Here is a 21613-nt window from a genome sequence, read left to right as displayed (position 1 = left end):
AGAGAGAGAAGATATTGTCAGGGAAACTATGAGGAAACAAGGGGAAAAGAGGAACAGAAGACATAACAATAGGGTAAAATTAACCACTTTCAAAATTGGGGATCTTGTTCTGGTCAAATATCGTGAAAAATCAAAAATGTTAACTTCAGAAATTAAAAAATTCTTTGAAATCATAGAAAATCCACACCCTAATGCTTATCGTTTGGTATACCCTAAGTCAAAGAAATTATTTGGTCTCAGGAATGCTGTCTCTTTGAAACTATATAAACAGAAATCATAATTTCAAAATTTAAACAACCTATTATCATCTAAAACAAAAGTCCTCCACTGGAATATGCTTGTTAGAACAAAAACTACCTGTACAACCAAGTATGTATATTTGCATGTATAAATTAATAATTCGAAGTCAAATGTTAATTGAAACTGATGAAAAAACACTGTTGTAACAAAGAATGAGAGAAAGATTTATTTTTACTTTTTTACAAAAAAAAGTCTCCATAGTGAGCATTTCTGAATTTTTCTAATTTTTGGAAGCTAAGTCTTCCTTGTGGGTGAAGGCATGCATGTGAGGACATGCATGCAAAGGTATAAGTTTCAAAACCAACTCTAAATAAAGCCTCATGATATATGAGCAATTTATTGTTCTTTATACTGATGTTGTGGGGAGCGAAAGTACTCTTCACAAGAATGTGACTTTTAGTAATATTGTAGTAGAGAGGCAAGTGTACATAAATAATTGTAAAAAAAATTTAGATAATACTGATGCATCTTTAGCTGTACTAAAAGAAAATTTAAAAAATCAAAAATTTGAACCCAACAATTACGTTTGTTATTGTCACTGTTGCATTTCGAAATCTTTTCTGTCGTCTTATTTTCTCTTTCTGTTTTTGCCAGTAGTTTCACTTTGTATTCACCTTCTCCTTTTTACCGTAATCTGCTACACAATTTTATCCCGCCTATATATACTTAATAATACGTAACCCACTTCCAAACCATAACCAAAAAAAATTTTTTTACCGCTTTCAACACTACCGCCCCTATAAAATCCACCATTTCTAGTTCACAAACAGTTCCTTTCACCTTTTAAACAACCATTTCGGCTAGTTCTAATAACTTTCGCTTTATTTCCATTTCCGTTTTTCCCACATCACTGATAATTTTTATCCGCTTCACACAGGTTTTAACGTCATTATTTCTTCGTCAGACAATTGTTAGCCTCATTTTCATAATCTGCCACCACAAAACCACTCCTTTTAATATATTACACGCAGTTTTTTTCGAAATTTTCCCGAATTTCTCCGTCCTTTAACGTGTTTTGGCGGCAACACAACCACCTAACCTTTGTGCACATCGTTGTCTACCAAACCAAGTCCAACATAGCCCAGCTGTAACCAACACCTTCTCACCTTTTTTCACACCAGATCTCCAGTTACTTTCCAGTCCACCTTTATCTCTCCCCATATATTTTTATTTTCATTTTCATTTCAGCCTCATGTTACACTTTCCACCTTCTAATACCATGCCACCCTCACAACACCCACATTAAGTTTTATTTACATTCCCTCCGCAAACATGCCTTCGCCCTAGCCAGATTACGCTCCCATATTCTATTTTCTCAGGCTTGTCTGACATTTGGCATTACCCCCAAAGGCCTCACACTTAAAGTTCCCATCTCTGGCTGCAAACCTTCTTTCCATCAGTCCCTATACCAGTTCCAAACTGAACAATCCATTGCCCTCACCCACCTAATCCTTCACCTACACATCAACTCAGCCAATGAACACACCCGTCAACTCCTATCCTTAATAAAAGTCCTTAATCTTTCCTCTCCCACATCCACACCGGCTGTTCAGAGCATCCTCCTACAGGCCAACCGTAAATTAGAACAGCATGCCACCCTCCACCTCAAAAAACTATCCAATCTCCTGGTTTCCCACATCCGGAAAGGCAACTCACTCACCCTTCACAACCTTTCCAGCAAACCTCAACCTCCTCTCATTGCACACCAACCCAGTCTCTCCCATCTACTCAATCTCCCACTTCCAGCTCCACTCCCTCCAAAACCTCAAAATTCCAATCAACACAACCTGGAACCACAACACCCTAATTCAGTAGTTAACCTTTCCTACAAGCCTCTCTCCCAATCCGAAACCTCTGTCCTATCCAAAGGCCTCACCTTCAGCCCCACTCCCAGATTCAACCAAACAGCCCTCGTCAAAGATTTACTGTCCTACACTCGTACTCTCTGCTGGAAATATCACTTTGCCACGAAGAAAAATGATCCTAATCCTACTCCTAATGATCCAACTCCCCAAGACACCATCCAAATTGAACCCTGCCTGGAACAGTTCCGTCCACCGTCGCAGCGGGACCCACCTCCTCTTTCAAAATCACCCTCTCCAAACCTTCCAGGAATTTCTGACTTCCAGCCTTGCATCACAATCCTTCTTAAAAAACCTTAATCCTACTCCCAACATCACCACTACTGAAGCCCAGGCTATCCGTGATCTGAAGGCTGACCGATCCATCGCCATTCTTCCGGCGGACAAGGGTTCCACGACCGTGGTACTTGATCGTCGGGAGTATGTGGCTGAGGGACTGCGTCAGCTTTCAGACAACACCACATACAAAGTTTGCCAAGGTAACCCCATTCCTGATGTCCAGGCGGAGCTTCAAGGAATCCTCAGAACCTTAGGCCCCCTACAAAACCTTTCACCTGACTCCATCAACCTCCTGACCCCACCGACTCCCCGCACCCCTACCTTCTACCTTCTTCCTAAAATCCACAAACCCAATCATCCCGGCCGCCCCATTGTAGCTGGTTACCAAGCCCCCACAGAACGGATCTCTGCCTACGTAGATCAACACCTTCAACCCATTACATGCAGTCTCCCATCCTTCATCAAAGACACCAACCACTTTCTCGAACGCCTGGAATCCTTACCCAATCTGTTACTCCCGGAAACCATCCTTGTAACCATTGATGCCACTTCCTTATACACAAATATTCCGCACGTCCAGGGCCTCGCTGCAATGGAGCACTTCCTTTCACGCCAATCACCTGCCACCCTACCTAAAACCTCTTTCCTCATCACCTTAGCCAGCTTCATCCTGACCCACAACTTCTTCACTTTTGAAGGCCAGACATACCAACAATTAAAGGGAACAGCCATGGGTACCAGGATGGCCCCCTCGTACACCAACCTATTCATGGGTCGCTTAGAGGAAGCCTTCTTGGTTACCCAGGCCTGCCAACCCAAAGTTTGGTACAGATTTATTGATGACATCTTCATGATCTGGACTCACAGTGAAGAAGAACTTCAGAATTTCCTCTCCAACCTCAACTCCTTTGGTTCCATCAGATTCACCTGGTCCTACTCCAAATCCCATGCCACTTTCCTTGACGTTGACCTCCACCTGTCCAATGGCCAGCTTCACGCGTCCGTCCACGTCAAACCACCCAACAAGCAACAGTACCTGCATTATGACAGCTGCCACCCATTCCACATCAAACGGTCCCTTCCCTACAGCCTAGGTCTTCGTGGCAAACGAATCTGCTCCAGTTCGGAATCCCTGAACCATTACACCAACAACCTGACAACATCTTTCGCATCTCGCAACTACCCTCCCGACCTGGTACAGAAGCAAATAACCAGAGCCACTTCTTCATCCCCTCGAACCCAGGATCCCCCACAGAAGAACCACAAAAGTGCCCCACTTGTGACAGGATACTTTCCGGGACTGGACCAGACTCTGAATGTGGCTCTCCAGCAGGGATACGACTTCCTCAAATCCTGCCCTGAAATGAGATCCATCCTTCATGAAATCCTCCCCACTCCACCAAGAGTGTCTTTCCGCCGTCCACCTAACCTTCGTAACCTGTTAGTTCATCCCTATGAAATCCCCAAACCACCTTCCCTATCCTCTGGCTCCTATCCTTGTAACCGCCCCCAGTGTAAAACCTGTCCCATGCACCCTCCCACCACCACCTACTCCAGTCCTGTAACCCGGAAGCTGTACACGATCAAAGGCAGAGCCACATGTGAAAGCACCCACGTGATTTACCAACTGACCTGCCTACACTGTGATGCATTCTATGTGGGAATGACCAGCAACAAACTGTCCATTCGCATGAATGGACACAGGCAGACAGTGTTTGTTGGTAATGAGGATCACCCTGTGGCTAAACATGCCTTGGTGCACGGCCAGCACATCTTGGCACAGTGTTACACCGTCCGGGTTATCTGGATACTTCCCACCAACACCAACCTATCCGAACTCTGGAGATGGGAACTTTCTCTTCAATATATCCTCTCTTCCCGTTACCCACCAGGCCTCAATCTCCGCTAATTTCAAGTTGCCGCCACTCATACCTCACCTGTCATTCAACATCATCTTTGCCTCTTCACTTCCGCCTCGACTGACATCTCTGCCCAAACTCTTTGTCTTTAAATATGTCTGCTTGTGTCTGTAAATGTGTGGATGGATATGTGTGTGTGTGTGCGCGAGTGTATACCTGTCCTTTTTCCCCCCTAAGGTAAGTCTTTCCGCTCCCGGGATTGGAATGACTCCTTACCCTCTCCCTTAAAACCCACATCCTTTTGTCTTTCCCTCTCCTTCCCCTCTTTCCTGATGAGGCAACAGTTTGTTGCGAAAGCTTGAATTTTGTGTGTGTGTTTGTGTTTGTTTGTGTGCCTATCGACCTGCCAGTGCTTTTGTTCGGTAAGTCACATCATCTTTGTTTTTAGATATATTTTTCCCACATGGAATGTTTCCCTCTATTATATCAAAATGAAATTAACATTAATATGGGGAACCAAAAATTTAATTATGAGAACCAGTTGGTACAAAGTGTGACTAAAGAAGTGGTTGTAGATATCTTATTCTAGAAAATGATTTTTATCTTACTATTATTTTCAATCTGTATGCTGTATTTTAGAATATTTCTCACGTATGTTTTATGCCATGTATATTTGTCATGTAAAATAATTTCTTTACTTAATTTTTTTTGTGTATGAGATTGATGGGAAAGGATCATTGCAACAACAGCCAGTAACAAGTCCACAGATTCAAAGAGTCCAAATTTGGAAGAGGTTATCAGACTGCATCATTAATGTACTAATTGTGTAATACAGATCCATTACTGAGCGTGGTCGGGATTTTGTTGTATATGTTCATAACAACAAAAGACCTGGGGAGCAGCTGTAATGGATCTGGGAGATGAGTTATTTTCTACCGGATTTGTCGATACCAAATTGTAAAGGTTTTCTTATATTTTTGTCAGAATTTTTTTTAATTGTAATTTGCCTTATTTTATGTTAATTTACTTATATTTTTCGAGAGTGACAGCATATTGATTACTATTACTAGATGTGACGAAGAATATCAAAGAGACTGATTACAAGTGGAAGCTTGTGTGTTGTGTAAAATGTTTTTGATGCTGAAGTCGTCTTTGACTGTAGTCACTCGGCAGTGAACTCTTGATGTGTGTTGACGGTAGAACAATGTGCAGGTCGCCGTTATAAATATTTGCTAGTGAACAGAAAAATATGAATTATGTTACTACTTTTTTTATATAAACTTTAAGAAGAAACCACATTTGAAGAAATGGTATTTGAAGCATCAAAAATGAGGCAAACACATTGAACCAGGTCATTTCTGCAGCCGATGAAACTGCATTGTGGAATCATACTTCCACTAGACAACTGAAGCCAAGACAAATATCATCTTGTAAACATTTCACGGAAAAGGTACTACCACGAAATATGCCAAATTTAAGTAAATAAAAATAGCGAGCATATTTCAGTACCCATCCATTTTTTACTTAGTGGGATGTGGGAAACTGCCTAGAAACCACAGCCAGACTGGCCAGCTCAACTGTCTGTGTCCCAGTAGTCGTGTGGTAACATTGGTAACAGGCTTCACTATCCAAGCCAAAAAGATGAGGTATGAACAGGTTGGAGGGGTGTTGAAAATATGGGCCTGGGGTGGAACACCCAAGTGTATCCAGAACACAGTTAGAAGAGGAATGGGGTGGGGTGGGGTGGGGGGGTGGATTGCAGGGGAATGGTGGAAGATTCAGAACAGGACCTTATCTACTGTAAACTTTACTCACCTGTATCTCCTGTCATGAACTGTTTTTTTACCTACCCCTGTACTCTCACCACTTTCACGCTATGTTCCTTCTGCACATTCCTTACTCAGCACAAATTTCCAAAAACCTACCAGTCCAGTTTCTCCCTTTTCCTTCCTCAATGACCAAACCCAGTCAATATTACACATGCATGTTCTGGGAAGGAATTTTGCTCAACAGCTAAGCAATTTTTCATCCTTTTCATCTGCCTGCTCTATCCTCATTTATGATTACACACTGGATTTTACATCATAACACTACACTAAAAACTTTGCACACACTCAGATGTGACAAAAATAGGGTAGGAAATTTCATCTACATATACACCATACTCCGCAAGCCACCTAATGGTGTTTGGCGGAGGGTACTTTCGGTACCACTATCTGATCCCTCCAACCCTGTTCTACTTGTAAACAGTGCGTGTGAAGAACGATTGTCGGTAGGCCTCTGTATTAGCTCTAATTTCTCGAATTTTCTTCTCATGGTCAATACACAAGATGTATGTGGGGGGAAGTAATACGTTCTCCAACTCCTCCTGAAAAGTGCAATCCCGAAATTTCAATAGTAATTCTCTCCATGATGTACAACCCCTCTCTTATAACGTCTGCCAGTGGAGTTTGTTTAGTATCTCCATAACACTCTCTTGCCAGCTAAACAATCCCGTTGCGAAATGCGCAGGTCTTTGGATCTTCTCTATCTCCTCTACCAGTCCTACCTCATAGGGTTCCCAGATGGATGAACAATACTCAAGAACCGGGCGAACAAGCATCTTTTAAGCCACCTCTTTCATGGATGAGTTACATTTCCTTACGATTCTTCTGATGAATTTCAGTCTGTTGTCTGCTTTTCCCACTACCTGTTTTATATGGTCATTCAACGTAAGGTCGCTCTGGATAGTTACGCCTAGATATTTTATGGCAGATGCTGTCTCCAGCTGTTTGTCACCTATAGTGTACCTGTACACTCGTGGATTTCTTTTCCTATGTATGCGCAACATGTAACATTTATTTGTGTTCAGGGCCAACTGCAAGAGCCTGCACCACTCATCAATTCTCTGCGGGTCATTCTGCAAATTTTTATTATCTTCTGGTGTTGCTTCTTTGGTATAGACAACTGCATCACCTGCGCATAGCCTTAAAGAGCATCTGATGCTTTCTACTAGATTATTTATATATACATTATAAACAGCAATGGTCCTATGACACTCTGGATATTGCCTTTACATCTGTCAATTTTGTTCTGTTAAGAGCAACGTGTTGAGTTCTACCTGCAAGAAAGTCTTAACTCCCTTAGGATTCACACACATGCACAAAGTATTGAATCCAAATGCAAGTCTGCTCCGATACTCCATAAGCTAGTATTTTCTTTCATTTAACAGCAATGCAGGACAGTGTCAAATGCCTTACTGAAATCAAGGAACATGACATCAACCTGACCGCCGTTGTCCACTGTGCTGTGGATCTCACAGACAAACAGAGCAAGCTGAGTTCTGCAGGATCTCTGTTTGTGGAATCCATGTTGATTTTTATAGAGATGTTCATTTTCCAAAAACATCAGAATTCTTGAGCATAAAACATGTTCCATAATTTTACAACAGATTGATGTCAACAATATAGGTCTATAATTGTGGATCTGTCTTATGGCCTTTCCTAAAAACAGGAATGACCTGTATCTTTTTCCAGTCATTAGGTATCTTTCGTTGCTCAAGCGATCTACAATAAATTACTGCTAGAAGGGGAGCAAGTTCTTTCGCATAAGCTTTATAGAATCTTATAGGTATCTCATCTGGTCCTAATGCCTTCCCACTACTAAGCGATTGTAGCTGCTTTTCAATTCCGCAATTGGCTATCTCAATATCTGCCATTTCAATGTTCGCACGGTGATTGAAAGGAGGGACAGTGTTACGATCTTCCACGGTGAAACAACTTCGGCAGACCAAATCCAGCATTTCGGCCTTCTCTCTGTTATCTTCCATTTCTGTGCCAGTGTGGTCACTGAGAGAATGAGTAGATGATTTTGACTCACTGACTTTACATACGACCAAAATCTCTTAGGGTTTTACTCAGGTCGGCTGACAACGTCATACTTTCAAAATCATTGAATGCTTCTCTCATTGCTCTCCTTACACTCATTTTCGCTTCGTTCAGCTTTTGTTTGTCAGCTAGGTTTTTACTTCCAATGAATCTGAGATGAAATGCTCTTTGTTTACCTAGCACTCTTCTAACATGGCTATTAAACCAGGGTGGATCTTCCCCATCCCTTAAAACCTCACTGGGAACATACTTGTCTAGGGCATATTGAATGATGCCTTTGAATTTTTTCCGTTTGTTCTCCACGTCTTCATCCTCATCACTGAATATTTGATGCTGACTGCTGAGGTATCCTGAAATTTGTATCCTGTCACCCTTTCTGAGCAAATACATCTTCCTGCCTTTTTCGACATTCCTTGGAGGACGCGTTGTCATAGATGCTGTCACAGCCTTATGATCACTGATACCTTCCTCTATGTTAACTGATTCGTTAAGTTCAGGTCTATTTGTTGCCAGAAGGTCTACGATGTTATCCTCTCAAGTTGGTTCTCTATCTGCTCATTGCTATGCCCTTTCAAAGGGAACATCCTAATATCTGCCTTAACCAAATTAGAATGACCACAAAAACCTTAATCTGGATACCCATACTAGGATTTGAACACAGATACTCTTAAATGCTAGCCTGAGACCACTATCCCAATGGAAAGTCCTGGATAGAATAACAACAACAACATGGGAAGGACAGATTGCTAATGACCTCACAGAGGAGGTGCTGCGTCTTCATAGGTGCAATGAAAACAGAGTTTCACTATATTCCCTGCTCTTTCAGGTTCCACCTTATCCCCTATACTTCATCAGTTAACGTTCTACCTGCCAATGTAATCATTCCTGGCCCTTCAAACAGATCTCACTTCGTCTTTCAATATTATGTATTTTCATTTGTTTTTCTGCACCATCCTATACCAGACGTAAATTTAGTTACATTTCCTGCCTCCTCTCTTCACACGTGTCCACCTGCTGACCAGCATTCCACTAATACCATCCTTTTATTTATTTTTCTCTCTGATTTCGTTGTGTTTTGATGTCTATTTTAGTTTGTTTTCGTCTTTCACTATAGGCCCTACTCCTTGAGGTTTCACCTTTATCCCTATACTCCATCTGTTGCACTATTTCTCACTATCCATATCTACATCCAGTTTATGGGGCACAATATATTCAGTGGCTGGAAAAATGCTAACTAACATAAAAGCCTCGATATACCCTTACTATGCATCACTAATAATTAATAATTTATTTCATAACTGTTCAACGAGAGTAGGTATTTTTTTGTGTTGACACATTTATTCTACTAATTTACAGACTGAGATGTCACAGCTTTAAGACACAAGAACTTATGAATCTTTCACCAAGATGTTTCCAACGGATTGGTTTCAGATAATATACTAATTATCAAGTATTCACATATCAAAGCACAACATTAAAAACGAAAAATTATAGTCACAAAATATGAAATTAAATGTGTGAACATTCAGTGGAAAGTTACTCACCAGCCAACATTCCTAGACCGAGCATTTCCCATGTATGTCCAAAAAGTATATGCTCCAGTTTTATCAGGATACAATTGTCTGAATGAATCAATGAATCCTTCCTTGAGAAGGGCAGTCATGCCATCACGCTCCTCTTGAGTAAAGCCAGCGTTCTTTGTGTTGGTCTTGGGGTTGGCCAAATCTACATAAAGTAGTCAGATGTTAAGTCTGAGTTGAAGCTGTTAGGATTACAGTGGAACACATTCCATTCTAATTTATATTCTAACATCCAAAACCACTAGGAAGTTCACAAAGTAAATTATGCACAAAATGCATGTACCACTTCACATGTGGCTGAAATATGAACTACGAATCAGAAACTGAACAGGGTATCCAGCGATTCTCAAATAAAAAATTCCAGAGTTTTGTCAATTGTTGCATTTTTCTAGGGTCATATTGTGCGTACTCCCTACCCCTTTTTCATAGATTTTATGACTAAATTTAAAAATTTTGCTGGTATGTAAAGAGATATAATCTGAGTTTTATATAGTTCAGATGTCTTCAGAGTGAGCTAAAAGACTGATGCTCCAGCACTTTCTCTGTCTTTTTGAACTCGCAGACCACGCCACTGTGCACGTAGCACAGATACACAGGCACCAGACACGTTGGTAGGTGACGAAGTGCAATGTGCAAGATCTATTGAGAATGTGGCCCCTCATACACTGGACAGGATGGCTCTTACAGTCCCTGAAAGACGTACAAAACACTGGAGGTACACCTACTTCTTAAAGCGAAATAAATTGGCTGGGGCACAACATCATTGATACTGGTCACTCTCCGTTGTACAAAACCATCAAAATTTTACTGTTCACATCATCTTTCTGAGAGCTGACAGTGAAACAGGCAACTGACATTCACTTGGCAACTAATTTAATCAGGGCGTATACATGGGCAAGAAAAACAAATTCCCAGTTAAAAATACACTTTTTCCCGTGTTAAGTGACAGTATACTTTCCCTCGCAGCTGTAAAACTTACCAATCCTTTAAATAATACAGGTTTTATACATCGGCGTAGATTTTCCCTGCACTTTATGAAATGAAACAGCCAAAAAACAATGTGTTCTTTGAAACACAGCAACAACAAATTCCACCAAATACAGCAAATTAGCTTCCAAAGCACTGAAATCGAGACCGTGATGCGCTTTTGTCAGCCAATTATAGCCCATGTCACATGATCTCGCCAGCCAATGACAGCAGATATACAGAGCATAGGACACGTGATGTCAACAGCCAATACTATCGTCACTGTTATGTAGCACTAACATACAAATAGGAAAAGTTTGTGGTTCAAATTAATATACATATAGTATAGCTACAAGCAAAGCTAAGCTTTCACTTATAATATTGGTTCTTTTTTGCATGTGCTACCCTTCCAGATATATTAAGTATAAATGCAAAATTTTAAATACTAACATAAATGGCTGGTCTTCTGAGCCTCAAAATTTTCTAAGTGACTAATCCTAAAAACATTAAATTCTGAATGAGAATTAAGCACTGTGATTTAAAAAACTCATCACACATTCTCACGCGTAACATAATTCATCTTGCATAAAAGGAAATTTACTCTGAAAGTAACACTTCTCAAACCACCATTCACAAAATTTTCTCACAACTTATTAGGAATAGGTTCATTTGAAAAGTTGCAATGGAGTGGCAAAAATAGGCTATACTGCACACATGCAGCTAGGATGACAGGAAGCCCATGCTTGATGTTTCCTCTATTCACACGCCTTTCATTGCATTTCAGTTTGGAATTTCATGGGTAGTGTGGCCATCACGTGACCATGTGCAGCACTGCATCATGCTGTTCTGAAGGGATATAAGGCGTTATTGTACTCAGGGTAACTGTTTCGTTATGTCGTCTTAATTGCCGTCTGCTTCACGTCTGCTGTGCAGCGAGCTACGTTAATTTACGTATTAACTGTATTTATCTTACTTGTCACTTCTTCTTCCGTGTGTTTTTGCTTTTAGGAAGCTTTAATTGTTGAGTGCTAGTAATACTGTTCCATAGATTTCGTGTTTGTTTTGAATACAGTCAGAGAGAGTCCCTTTAGTCAGCCATAGTGCCAGTAGTGTCAGTGTCATTGTAACTGCCGTCTGCTTCACGTCTGCTGTGCAGCGAGCTACGTAAATTTAAGTATTAACTGTATTTTTCTTACTTGTCATTTCTTCTTCTGTGTGTTTTTGCTTTTAGGAAGCTTTAATTGTCGAGTGCTAGTAATAGTGTTCCACAGATTTCGTGTTTGTTTTAAATACAGTCAGAGAGAGTCCCTTTAGTCAACCATAGTGCCAGTATTGCTAGTTTGTTTTCAATACGAGTACAGTCCAGAGACAGGTAGTGCTATTTTCATTGTTTTCTACAAGAAGTGTCTAGCAACCACAGTTTAGTCAACTATCAGCCGCCTTTAGTGAATTAGCAGTCTAGTTAAAAGTTAATTAACTCTCTACAGTAAATTGATTTCTTAGGATGGATAGGATGTGTGACTACTGTGTACGGACGCAGGAGGACCTGGCCACTGTTCGCGAACAGCTGAACGTGTTGATGGCCGCAGTCAGCCGTCTTCAGGTTGCTGCCTCGGAGTGTAGTGGCAGTGGGGAGTCTGGTGCGTCGCATGGTACACCCCAGGTGTTACATGCTTCACCCACTGTCCCTGGTGTCGAGACATCTTGGCGGGTACCAGGCACGGTTGGGCCACCCTCTCCCCAAGAGGAGCGGCGGGTTCAGCGGCGTTTGCAGCGCACAAGGCGGAGGGTCAATGTGGAAGCTGGCCGTGAGGCATCGCCCGCTCTGCCTGTCAGTGGACATGTGGCCGTTCCTTCAGCAAGGTCTGAACAGGCACACGGGGAGGGGTTTATTAGTTATTGGGAGCTCCAACGTTAGGCGGGTGATGGAGCCCCTTAGGGAAATAGTGGAAAGGTCGGGGAAGAAGGCCATTGTTCACTTTGTCTGCTTGCCGGGGGGTCTCATCCGAGATGTGGAGGAGGCCCTGCCGGCGGCGATAGAGAGCACTGGGTGCACCCGACTGCAAATTGTTGCTAATGTCGGCACCAATGACTCGTGCCGTCTGGTTCAGAGGTCATCCTCAGTTCATACAAGCAGTTGGCGGAATTGGTAAAGGCGGAAAGCCTCGCTCGCGGGGTGGAATCTGAGCTAACTATTTGTAGTATCGTTCCCAGAACCGATCGCGGTCCTCTGGTTTGGAGCCGAGTAGAAGGCTTAAACCAGAGACTCAGACGATTCTGGGGAGATCTGGGGTGCAAATTTCTCGACCTCCGCTATCAGGTGGAGAAATGTAGGGTCCCCCTGAATAGGTCAGGCGTGCACTACACGCCGGAAGCGGCTACAAGGGTAGCGGAGTACGTGTGGAGTGCACATGGGGGTTTTTTAGGTTAGAGAATTCCCTCCCTAGGCCTGACGAGATGCCTCCTGAGACGCGGCAAGGTAGGAGTAGGCAAAATGCAACAGGGAATAACAATATTAATGTGCTAGTAGTAAACAGCAGGAGCGTCTATAGAAAGGTCCCAGAACTGCTCTAATTAATCAACGGTCACAATGCCCATATAGTACTAGGGACAGAAAGTTGGCTGTAACCAGATGTATACAGTAATGAAATCCTAAACTCAGATTGGAATGTATACTGCAGAGACAGGCTGGGCAGTGAAGGGAGAGGCGTGTTTATAGCGATAAGAAGTGCAATAGTATCGAAGGAAATTGACGGAGATCCGAAATGTGAAATAATTTGGGTGAAGGTCACGGTTAAAGCAGGCTCAGACATGGTAATTGGGTATCTCTATAGGCCCCCTCGCTCAGCAGCTGTTGTGGCTGAGCACCTGAAGGATAATTTGGAAAATATTTCGAGTAGATTTCCCCATCATGTTATAGTTCTGGTTGGAGATTTTAATTTGCCGGATATAGACTGGGAGAATTAAAGAGACCTTTGGAGATAAGAGAACCACTTGTATGAACATCAAGAGCTCAGATGGAAACCCAGTTCTAAGCAAAGAAGGGAAAGCAGAAAGGTGGAAGGAGTATATAGAGGGTCTATTATACAAGGGCGATGTACTTGAGGACAATATTATGAAAATGGAAGAGGATGTAGATGAAGATGAAATGGGAAATATGATACTGCGTGAAGAGTTTGACAGAGTACTGAAAGACCTGAGTCGAAACAAGGCCCCGGGAGTAGAAAACATTCCATTAGAACTACTGACAGCCTTGGGAGAGCCAGTCCTGACAAAACTCTACCATCTGGTGAGCAAGATGTATGGACAGGCGAAATACCGTCAGACTTCAAGAAGAATATAATAATTCCATTCCCAAAGAAAGCAGGTGTTGACAGATGTGTGTTAATAAGTCACAGCTGCAAAATACTAACGCAAATTCTTTACAGACAAATGGAAAAAACTAGTAGAAGCCGACCTCGGGGAAGATCAGTTTGGATTCTGTAGACATATTGGAACACCGACCCTACGACTTATCTTAGAAGCTAGATTAAGGAAAGGCAAACCTACGTTTCTAGCATTTGTAGACTTAGAGAAAGCTTTTGACAATGTTGACTGGAATACTCTCAAATTCTGAAGGAGGCAGGGGTAAGATACAGGGAGCGAAAGGCTATTTACAATTTGTACAGAAACCAGATGGCAGTTATGAGTCGAGGGGCATGAAAGGGAAGCAGTGGTTGGGAAGGGAGTGAGACAGGGTTGTAGCCTCTCCCCGATGTCATTCAATCTGTATATTGAGCACGCAATGAAGGAAACAAAAGAAATATTAGGAGTAGGTATTAAAATCCATGGAGAAGAAATAAAAACTTTGAGATTCACCGATGACATTGTAATTCTGTCAGAAACAGCAAAGGACTTGGAAGAGCAGTTGAACGGAATGGATAGTGTCTTGGAAGGAGGATATAAGATGAACATCAACAAAAGCAAAACAAGGATAATGGAATGTAGTTGAATTGAATTAAGTCGGGTGATGCTGGGGGAATTAGATTAGGAAATGAGACACTTAAAGTAGTAGATGAGTTTTGATATTTGGAGAGCAAAATAACTTATGATGGTTAAAGTAGAGAGAATATAAAATGTAGACTGGCAATGGCAAGGAAAGCGTTTCTGAAGAAGAGAAATTTGTTAACATCGAATATAGATTTAAGTGTCAGGAAGTCATTTCTGAAAGTATTTGTATGGAGTGTAGCCATGTATGGAAGTGAAACATGGACGATAAATAGTTTGGACAAGAAGAGAATAGAAGCTTTTGAAATGTGGTGCTACAGAAGAATGCTGATGATTAGATGGGTAGATCACATAACTAATGAGGAAGTATTGAATAGGATTTGGGAGAAGAGAAGTTTGTGGCACAACTTGACCAGAAGAAGGGATCGGTTGGTAGGACATGTTCTGAGGCATCAAGGGATCACCAATTTAGTATTGGAGGGCAGCGTGGAGGGTAAAAATCGTAGAGGGAGACCAAGAGATGAATACACTAAGCAGATTCAGAAGGATGTAGGTTGCAGTAGGTCTGGGAGATGAAGAAGCTTGCACAGAGTAGCACGGAGAGCTGCATCAAACCAGTCTCAGGACTGAAGACCACAACAACAACAACAACAACAACAACAACAACAACAGACTGGGAGACTCAAACGTTCATAACGGACGGCAGGGGCAAAGAATCCAGTGAAATTTTTTAAGTGCTTTATCTGAAAACTACCTTGAGCAGTTAAACAGAGAACCGACTCGTGGCGATAACATATTAGACCTTCCGGTGACAAACAGACCCGAACTATTTGAAACAGTTAATGCAGAACAGGGAATCAGCGATCATAAAGCGGTTACTGCATCAATGATTTCAGCCATAAATAGAAATATTAAAAAAGGTAGGAAGATTTTTCTGTTTAGCAAAAGTGACAAAAAGCAGATTTCAGAGTACCTGAAAGCTCAACACAAAAGTTTTGTCTCAAGTACAGATAGTGTTGAGGATCAGTGGACAAAGTTCAAAACCATCGAACAATATGTGTTAGATGAGTATGTGCCAAGCAAGATCGTAAGAGATGGAAAAGAGCCACCATCGCGGTACAACAACCGAGTTAGAAAACTGCTGCGGAAGCAAAGGGAACTTCACAGCAAACATAGCCAAAGCCTTGCAGACAAACAAAAATTACGCGAAGCGGAATGTAGTGTGAGGAGGGCTATGCGAGAGGCGTTCAATGAATTCGAAAGTAAAGTTCTATGTACTGACTTGGCAGAAAATCCTAAGAAATTTTGGTCTTATGTCAAAACGGTAGGTGGATCAAAACAAAATGTCCAGACACTCTGTGACCAAAATGGTACTGAAACCGAGGATGACAGACTAAAGGCTGAAATACTAAATGTCTTTTTCCAAAGCTGTTTCACAGAGGAAGACTGCACGGTAGTTCCTTCTCTAGATTGTAGCACAGATGACAAAATGGTAGATATCAAAATAGACAACAGAGGGATAGAGAAACAATTAAAATCGCTCAAAAGAGGAAAGGCCGCTGGACCTGAAGGGATACCAGTTCGATTTTACACAGAGTACGCGAAGGAACTTGCCCCCCTTCTTGCAGCGGTGTACCGTAGGTCTCTAGAAGATAGTAGCGTTCCAAAGGATTGGAAAAGGACACAGGTCATCCCCGTTATCAAGAAGGGACATCGAACAGATGTGCAGAACTATAGACCTATATCTCTAACGTCGATCAGTTGTAGAATTTTGGAACACGTATTATGTTCGAGAATAATGACTTTTCTGAAGACTAGAAATCTACTCTGTAGCAATCAGCATGGGTTTTGAAAAAGACGGTCGAGTGAAACACAGATCGCGCTATTCGTCCACGAGACTCAGAGGGCCATGGACAAGGGTTCACAGGTAGATGCCGTGTTTCTTGACTTCCGCAAGGCGTTTGGTGCAGTTCCCCACATTCGTTTAATGAACAAAGTAAGGGCATATGGACTATCAGACCAATTGTGTGATTGGATTGAAGAGTTCCTAGATAACAGAACGCAGCAAGTCATTCTCAATCGAGAGAAGTCTTCCGAAGTAAGACTGATTTCAGGTGTGCCGCAGGGGAGTGTCGTAGGACCGTTGCTATTCACAATATACATAAATGACCTGGTGGATGACATCGGAAGTTCACTGAGGCTTTTTGCGGATGATGTTGTGGTATATCGAGAGGTTGTAACAATGGAAAATTGAACTGAAATGCAGGAGGATCTGCAGCGAATTGACACATGGTGCAGGGAATGGCAATTGAATCTCAATGTAGACAAGTGTACTGTGCTGCGAATACATAGAAAGATAGATCCCTTATCAATAAGCTACAAAATAGCAGGTCAGCAACTGGAAGCAGTTAATTCCATAAATTATCTGGAAGTACGCATTAGGAGTGATTTAAAATGGAATGATCATATAAAGTTGATCGGCGGTAAAGCAGATGCCAGACTGAGATTCATTGGAAGAATCCTAAGGAAATGCAATCCGAAAACAAAGGAAGTAGGTTACAATACGCTTGTTCGCCCACTGCTTAAATACTGCTCAGCAGTGTGGGATCCGTACCAGATAGGGTTGACAGGAGAGAGAGAGAGAGAGAGAGAGAGAGAGAGAGAGAGAGAGAGAGAGAAGATCCAACGGAGAGCAGCGTGCTTTGTTACAGGATCATTTAGTAATCGCGAAAGCGTTATGGACATGATAGATAAAGTGCAGTGGAAGACTCTGCAGGAGAGATGCTCAGCAACTCGGTACGGGCTTTTGTTGAAGTTTCGAGAACATACCTTCACTGAAGAGTCAAGCAGTATATTGCTCCCTCCTACGAATATCTCGCGAAGAGACCATGAGGATAAAATCAGAGAGATTAGAGCCCACAGAGAAGCATACCGACAATCCTTCTTTGCACGAACAGTACGAGACTGGAATAGAAGGGAGAACTGATAGAGGTACTCAAGGTACCCTCCGCCACACACTGTCAGGTGGCTTGCGGAGTATGGATGTAGATGTACTATCCAAATGAGGAATGCAAAATAAGATAGCTGCCCTTAGCATAATATTAATTTCAAAACTAGATTCTGTGACTCAAAGAACACTAATATTTTGCTGAGCGGTGATTTCAATGTCAATTTTGTTTATTCATACTCTACAATACAATTATGCAGTATTTAATATCAGGTTTACATTCACACAGGATAGCAAAAACCTAGTAAAATGGAATACAAATTTCTTGCAACGCCAGAACTATGGACAATAACTTTTTCAAACAGTATAAAAAATTAACAAGGTTATCTGTTTATCTGTGAAGCCAAGAAACTGTGTAACTGGCAGTTTATATTTTACTCGAGTAGTGGATATAAGGCCTTGTGGGTAATTACAGTGATAAACACAGTGTGCTGCCAGTCTAATTTACATGCAGGTTTGTAAAACTCTGCTAAAACTGTCAATATATTTGAAATAAAACATTTTATTCAATACTACTGCCCAAATTTACCCACTTTGTCAGTCTCAAGTGAACATTTACGTATGTTCATATGTATATAGCATTAAGAGGTATTACATTATTTCGTAAAAGGAACAGGACATCAGAATACTCCAAGAGCATTGTGATTTCGTAAACCACGCTAAGATGCACAATTAAGCTTAAAGTGCACATTTGTATATCTAGATTCACAATGAATTAGGGACCTACCTGGTATTAAGTTTTTCAGTGTGGTTTTTGGGATGCCAATTCTTTGGAGTACCAGTATTGTATTATCTCAGGTTTGATTCTTTATTATGGCATTATGCCATACATGCCAAAAGATGAAAAATTGCACTTAAAATTCAGAAAACATTGGAAACTAGCCTGTAGTGTGGAAGCAAAAACTTCGTTTCAAATAAATTGTCTGCCTCTGCGGAAAAAATTAATAAAAGCCAAATTTCTTTAGCAAACTGACAAAAATAACTTCATTGTTCTACAAGACAATGCTTGATTGTCAATAACAAATCTTAATCTTCCATAATTATGTGGATGTATTTTAATACGTTTGATAGCTCCCAGCAACAGAAATGTGACGTGGGAACTGTAAATAATGAGAAAACAGCAAAATCACAAACACAACTTTCAACTCAGACTTCTCTGCACAAGTGCGAATCTGGCAGCTTGGGCATGGTAGAAAAATTTTCCAGCTAGCATTCAGCTACTTGCTGCTACAGCTTAAGCAGCTGCGACATCACTGCTCATCGAAAGCAGTTTGCTGGTATGAAGTATAGCATAACTTTTGTCCTAAGGCCTTTGACACATTTTGCTGTCGGCAGATGCTTGTGTTTGCACTGTGTTTTGTTGTTAATGGCACATTTTGTTTGCAACTTAAGTTTCATTATGGCGTTTGTCTCTCGTTTATGTTTTTATTGCTGCAGTAATTGTCTGCAGTTGGGGGTTAAGTTAAAATTCTCCGTTCGAGTATCAGTTCTTATCAGTCAAAACTACAATAATGTAATTGAAAATTAAAACGATGAAAAATTCCTGGGTTTTTCCCGGTTTTCTCCGGGATGAAAAAATTTCCAAGTTTTACCTGGATGTCCCAGAGCATATACACCATGTTAATTAATAGAGATAGTGGCTTCACCAGGGGTTATTCATGGAATCTAGTGCTTTCCGTAATAAACTCACAAAGACATCATAACAGTGCTGCTCCAAATGGTACACTAACATCCCAGTGTGGATTGACTGCGCAGCCACAAATATAATTCTTGCACATCGTACTTCTTTGTTGCCCAACAGTGTCTCTGGCATATGTGTATCTGTGGCCACATGTGCAGTAGCATGGTCTGCAAGTTTAAAACGATTGAGCGAGTACTGAAGAGTCTTTCAGCACACTATGAAGATGCTGAGCAATATACAACCAAGTTATTACAAGAAGCAGCTGAATTTGCGACTGCACACCCAAAATGTAATGGAGCAGTCACTGCCCAACGAAAACATGAAGATGCATGTGTAACGGATTAATGCGTCACAGAAGTGAGACAAAAGTTGATGGGGCATCACTAGAAGAACCAGTTACACCCGCTTCACTAATTTCTGTAAATAATATTAGCAATCACTACGCACAACACAGATCAACACTATATTCAGAACGGCTACTTAATACTGCAGTGCATAATATTGTTACATAGTTACGGGTGGCAAAGAGCATCAACATTCCAGAGCATACGAAGTCAGCTGACAGAGAAGCAAAATAAAAGTGTGTGACCAGAATTCACTAATAAAAATCACACTTTTTACAAAGAGAATTAAGAATAAAATTACAGTACAACTTATAAATCTCTTTCAATGCAGGCATTGCCATGGAAGAGAACGTAAGCAAGCATGACAAATGTGTTTGAATATTCAAGTTCCCTATTATCCCACTGACCAACATCCAAAATTAATCAATGCGATCATGATCCCCACCAAATTCGTCGAGAATTTATGTTGCTGACCTGCCCATAAAGAATACTGAAGAGTTAAAGAAACTGGTACATGTACCCAACATAGTGTAGAGGCCCTTTGAGCACGCAAAAGTGCCGCAACCTCACATAGCATGGACTCTACTACTGTCTGAAGTAGTGCTGGAGGGAACTGACACCATGAATCCTGCAGAACTATCCATAACATCTGTAAGAGTATTTGGGGGGGGGGGGGGGGGGGGGGGGAGAGAGAGACCTCTTCTGAACAGCATGTTGCAAGGCATCCCAGATATGCTCAATAATGTTCACGTCTAGGGAGTTTGGTGGCCAGCGGAAGTGTTTGAACTCAGGAGAGTGTTTCTGGAGCCACTCTGTAGCAATTCTGGAATTGTCCAAGTCTGTCGGAATGCACAATAACATGAATGGATGCAGGTGATCAGACAGGATGCTTACGCACATGTCACCTATCAGAGTCGTATCTAGACATATCAGGGGTCCCACATCACTCCAACTGCACACACACACTACACCACTGCAGAGCCTCCTCCAGCTTCAACAGTCTCCTACTGACATGCAGGGTCCATGGATTCATGAGGTTGTCTCCATACCCGTACATGTCTATCTGCTTGATACAATTTGAAAAGAGACTCATCCGACTGGGCAACATATGTCCAGTCATCAACAGTCCAATGTCAGTGTTGACAAGCGCAGGAAAGGAGCAAAGCTTTGCATCGTGCAGTCATCAGGGGTACATGAGTGGGCCTTCGGCTCCGAAAGCCCATATCGATGATGTTTCACTGAATGGTTTGCACGCTAACACTTGCTGATGGCCCAGCATTGAAATCTGCTGCAATTTATGGAAGGGCTGCACTTCTGTCATGGTGAACGTTTCTCTTCAGTTGTCGTTGGTCCCTTTCTCGCAAAATCTTTTTCCGGCTGCAGCAGTGTCAGACCTTACACTTTGATTTTACTTCCTTCTACTTATTAGGAATACTACTATTCTTCAGTGAACTGATAATTTTATTTTCCAGTTCATTGCTGTTAGCAACGTCTTCCAGTGGTGCAGGTTCTGCTGCTCTGTGAGCTTAGCAGCACAGGCTGTTCTGCGTGGTTGCTCAGAACTTCCATTCTCAGTTGGTGGATGAGTAGACCTTATGCCTTGCTTGTATCAATTTTTGTTTAAGTGAAGAGAAGCACCCTTGCTGCTAGAGCCGGAAGCCAATTTATTCTTGTTGTTGTGTTGGCCCTCTTCATGCCATTTCTGCCTGATGTTCGAGTTAAATTTTCTCTGCTTTGACGTAAGAGGCAGAGGAAGCAAGAGTAAGTTCCACTAGCATAGAAAGTCCGTCATCAATGTTAACATATGCCTAATCCATAGAGATGTGTACTTCATAGTATTTATTTGTCACAAAGATTGTCTTAGTGAGACAAACAGCTGTGA

General features: G+C 41.6%; 1 protein-coding gene across 5 annotated transcripts in view; it reads right to left on the bottom strand.

Moving 5' to 3' along the window:
• Nucleotides 1-21613, bottom strand: part of LOC126202915 (DNA-(apurinic or apyrimidinic site) endonuclease) — an 81807-nt gene that overhangs the window by 9675 nt on the left and 50519 nt on the right. For all 5 annotated transcript variants that reach the window (XM_049936996.1, XM_049936994.1, XM_049936995.1 and 2 more), the window contains one exon: nucleotides 9711-9891. In XM_049936996.1, the coding sequence (XP_049792953.1) occupies nucleotides 9711-9891 (181 nt within the window). The remainder of the gene's footprint in view (nucleotides 1-9710; nucleotides 9892-21613) is intronic.

This window comes from Schistocerca nitens, chromosome 9 (assembly GCF_023898315.1).
Source record: "Schistocerca nitens isolate TAMUIC-IGC-003100 chromosome 9, iqSchNite1.1, whole genome shotgun sequence".
Classification (NCBI taxonomy): Eukaryota; Metazoa; Arthropoda; class Insecta; order Orthoptera; family Acrididae; genus Schistocerca; species Schistocerca nitens.
Note: the sequence above shows the minus strand (reverse complement) of the source record. Positions and strands in the feature narration are given on the sequence as shown.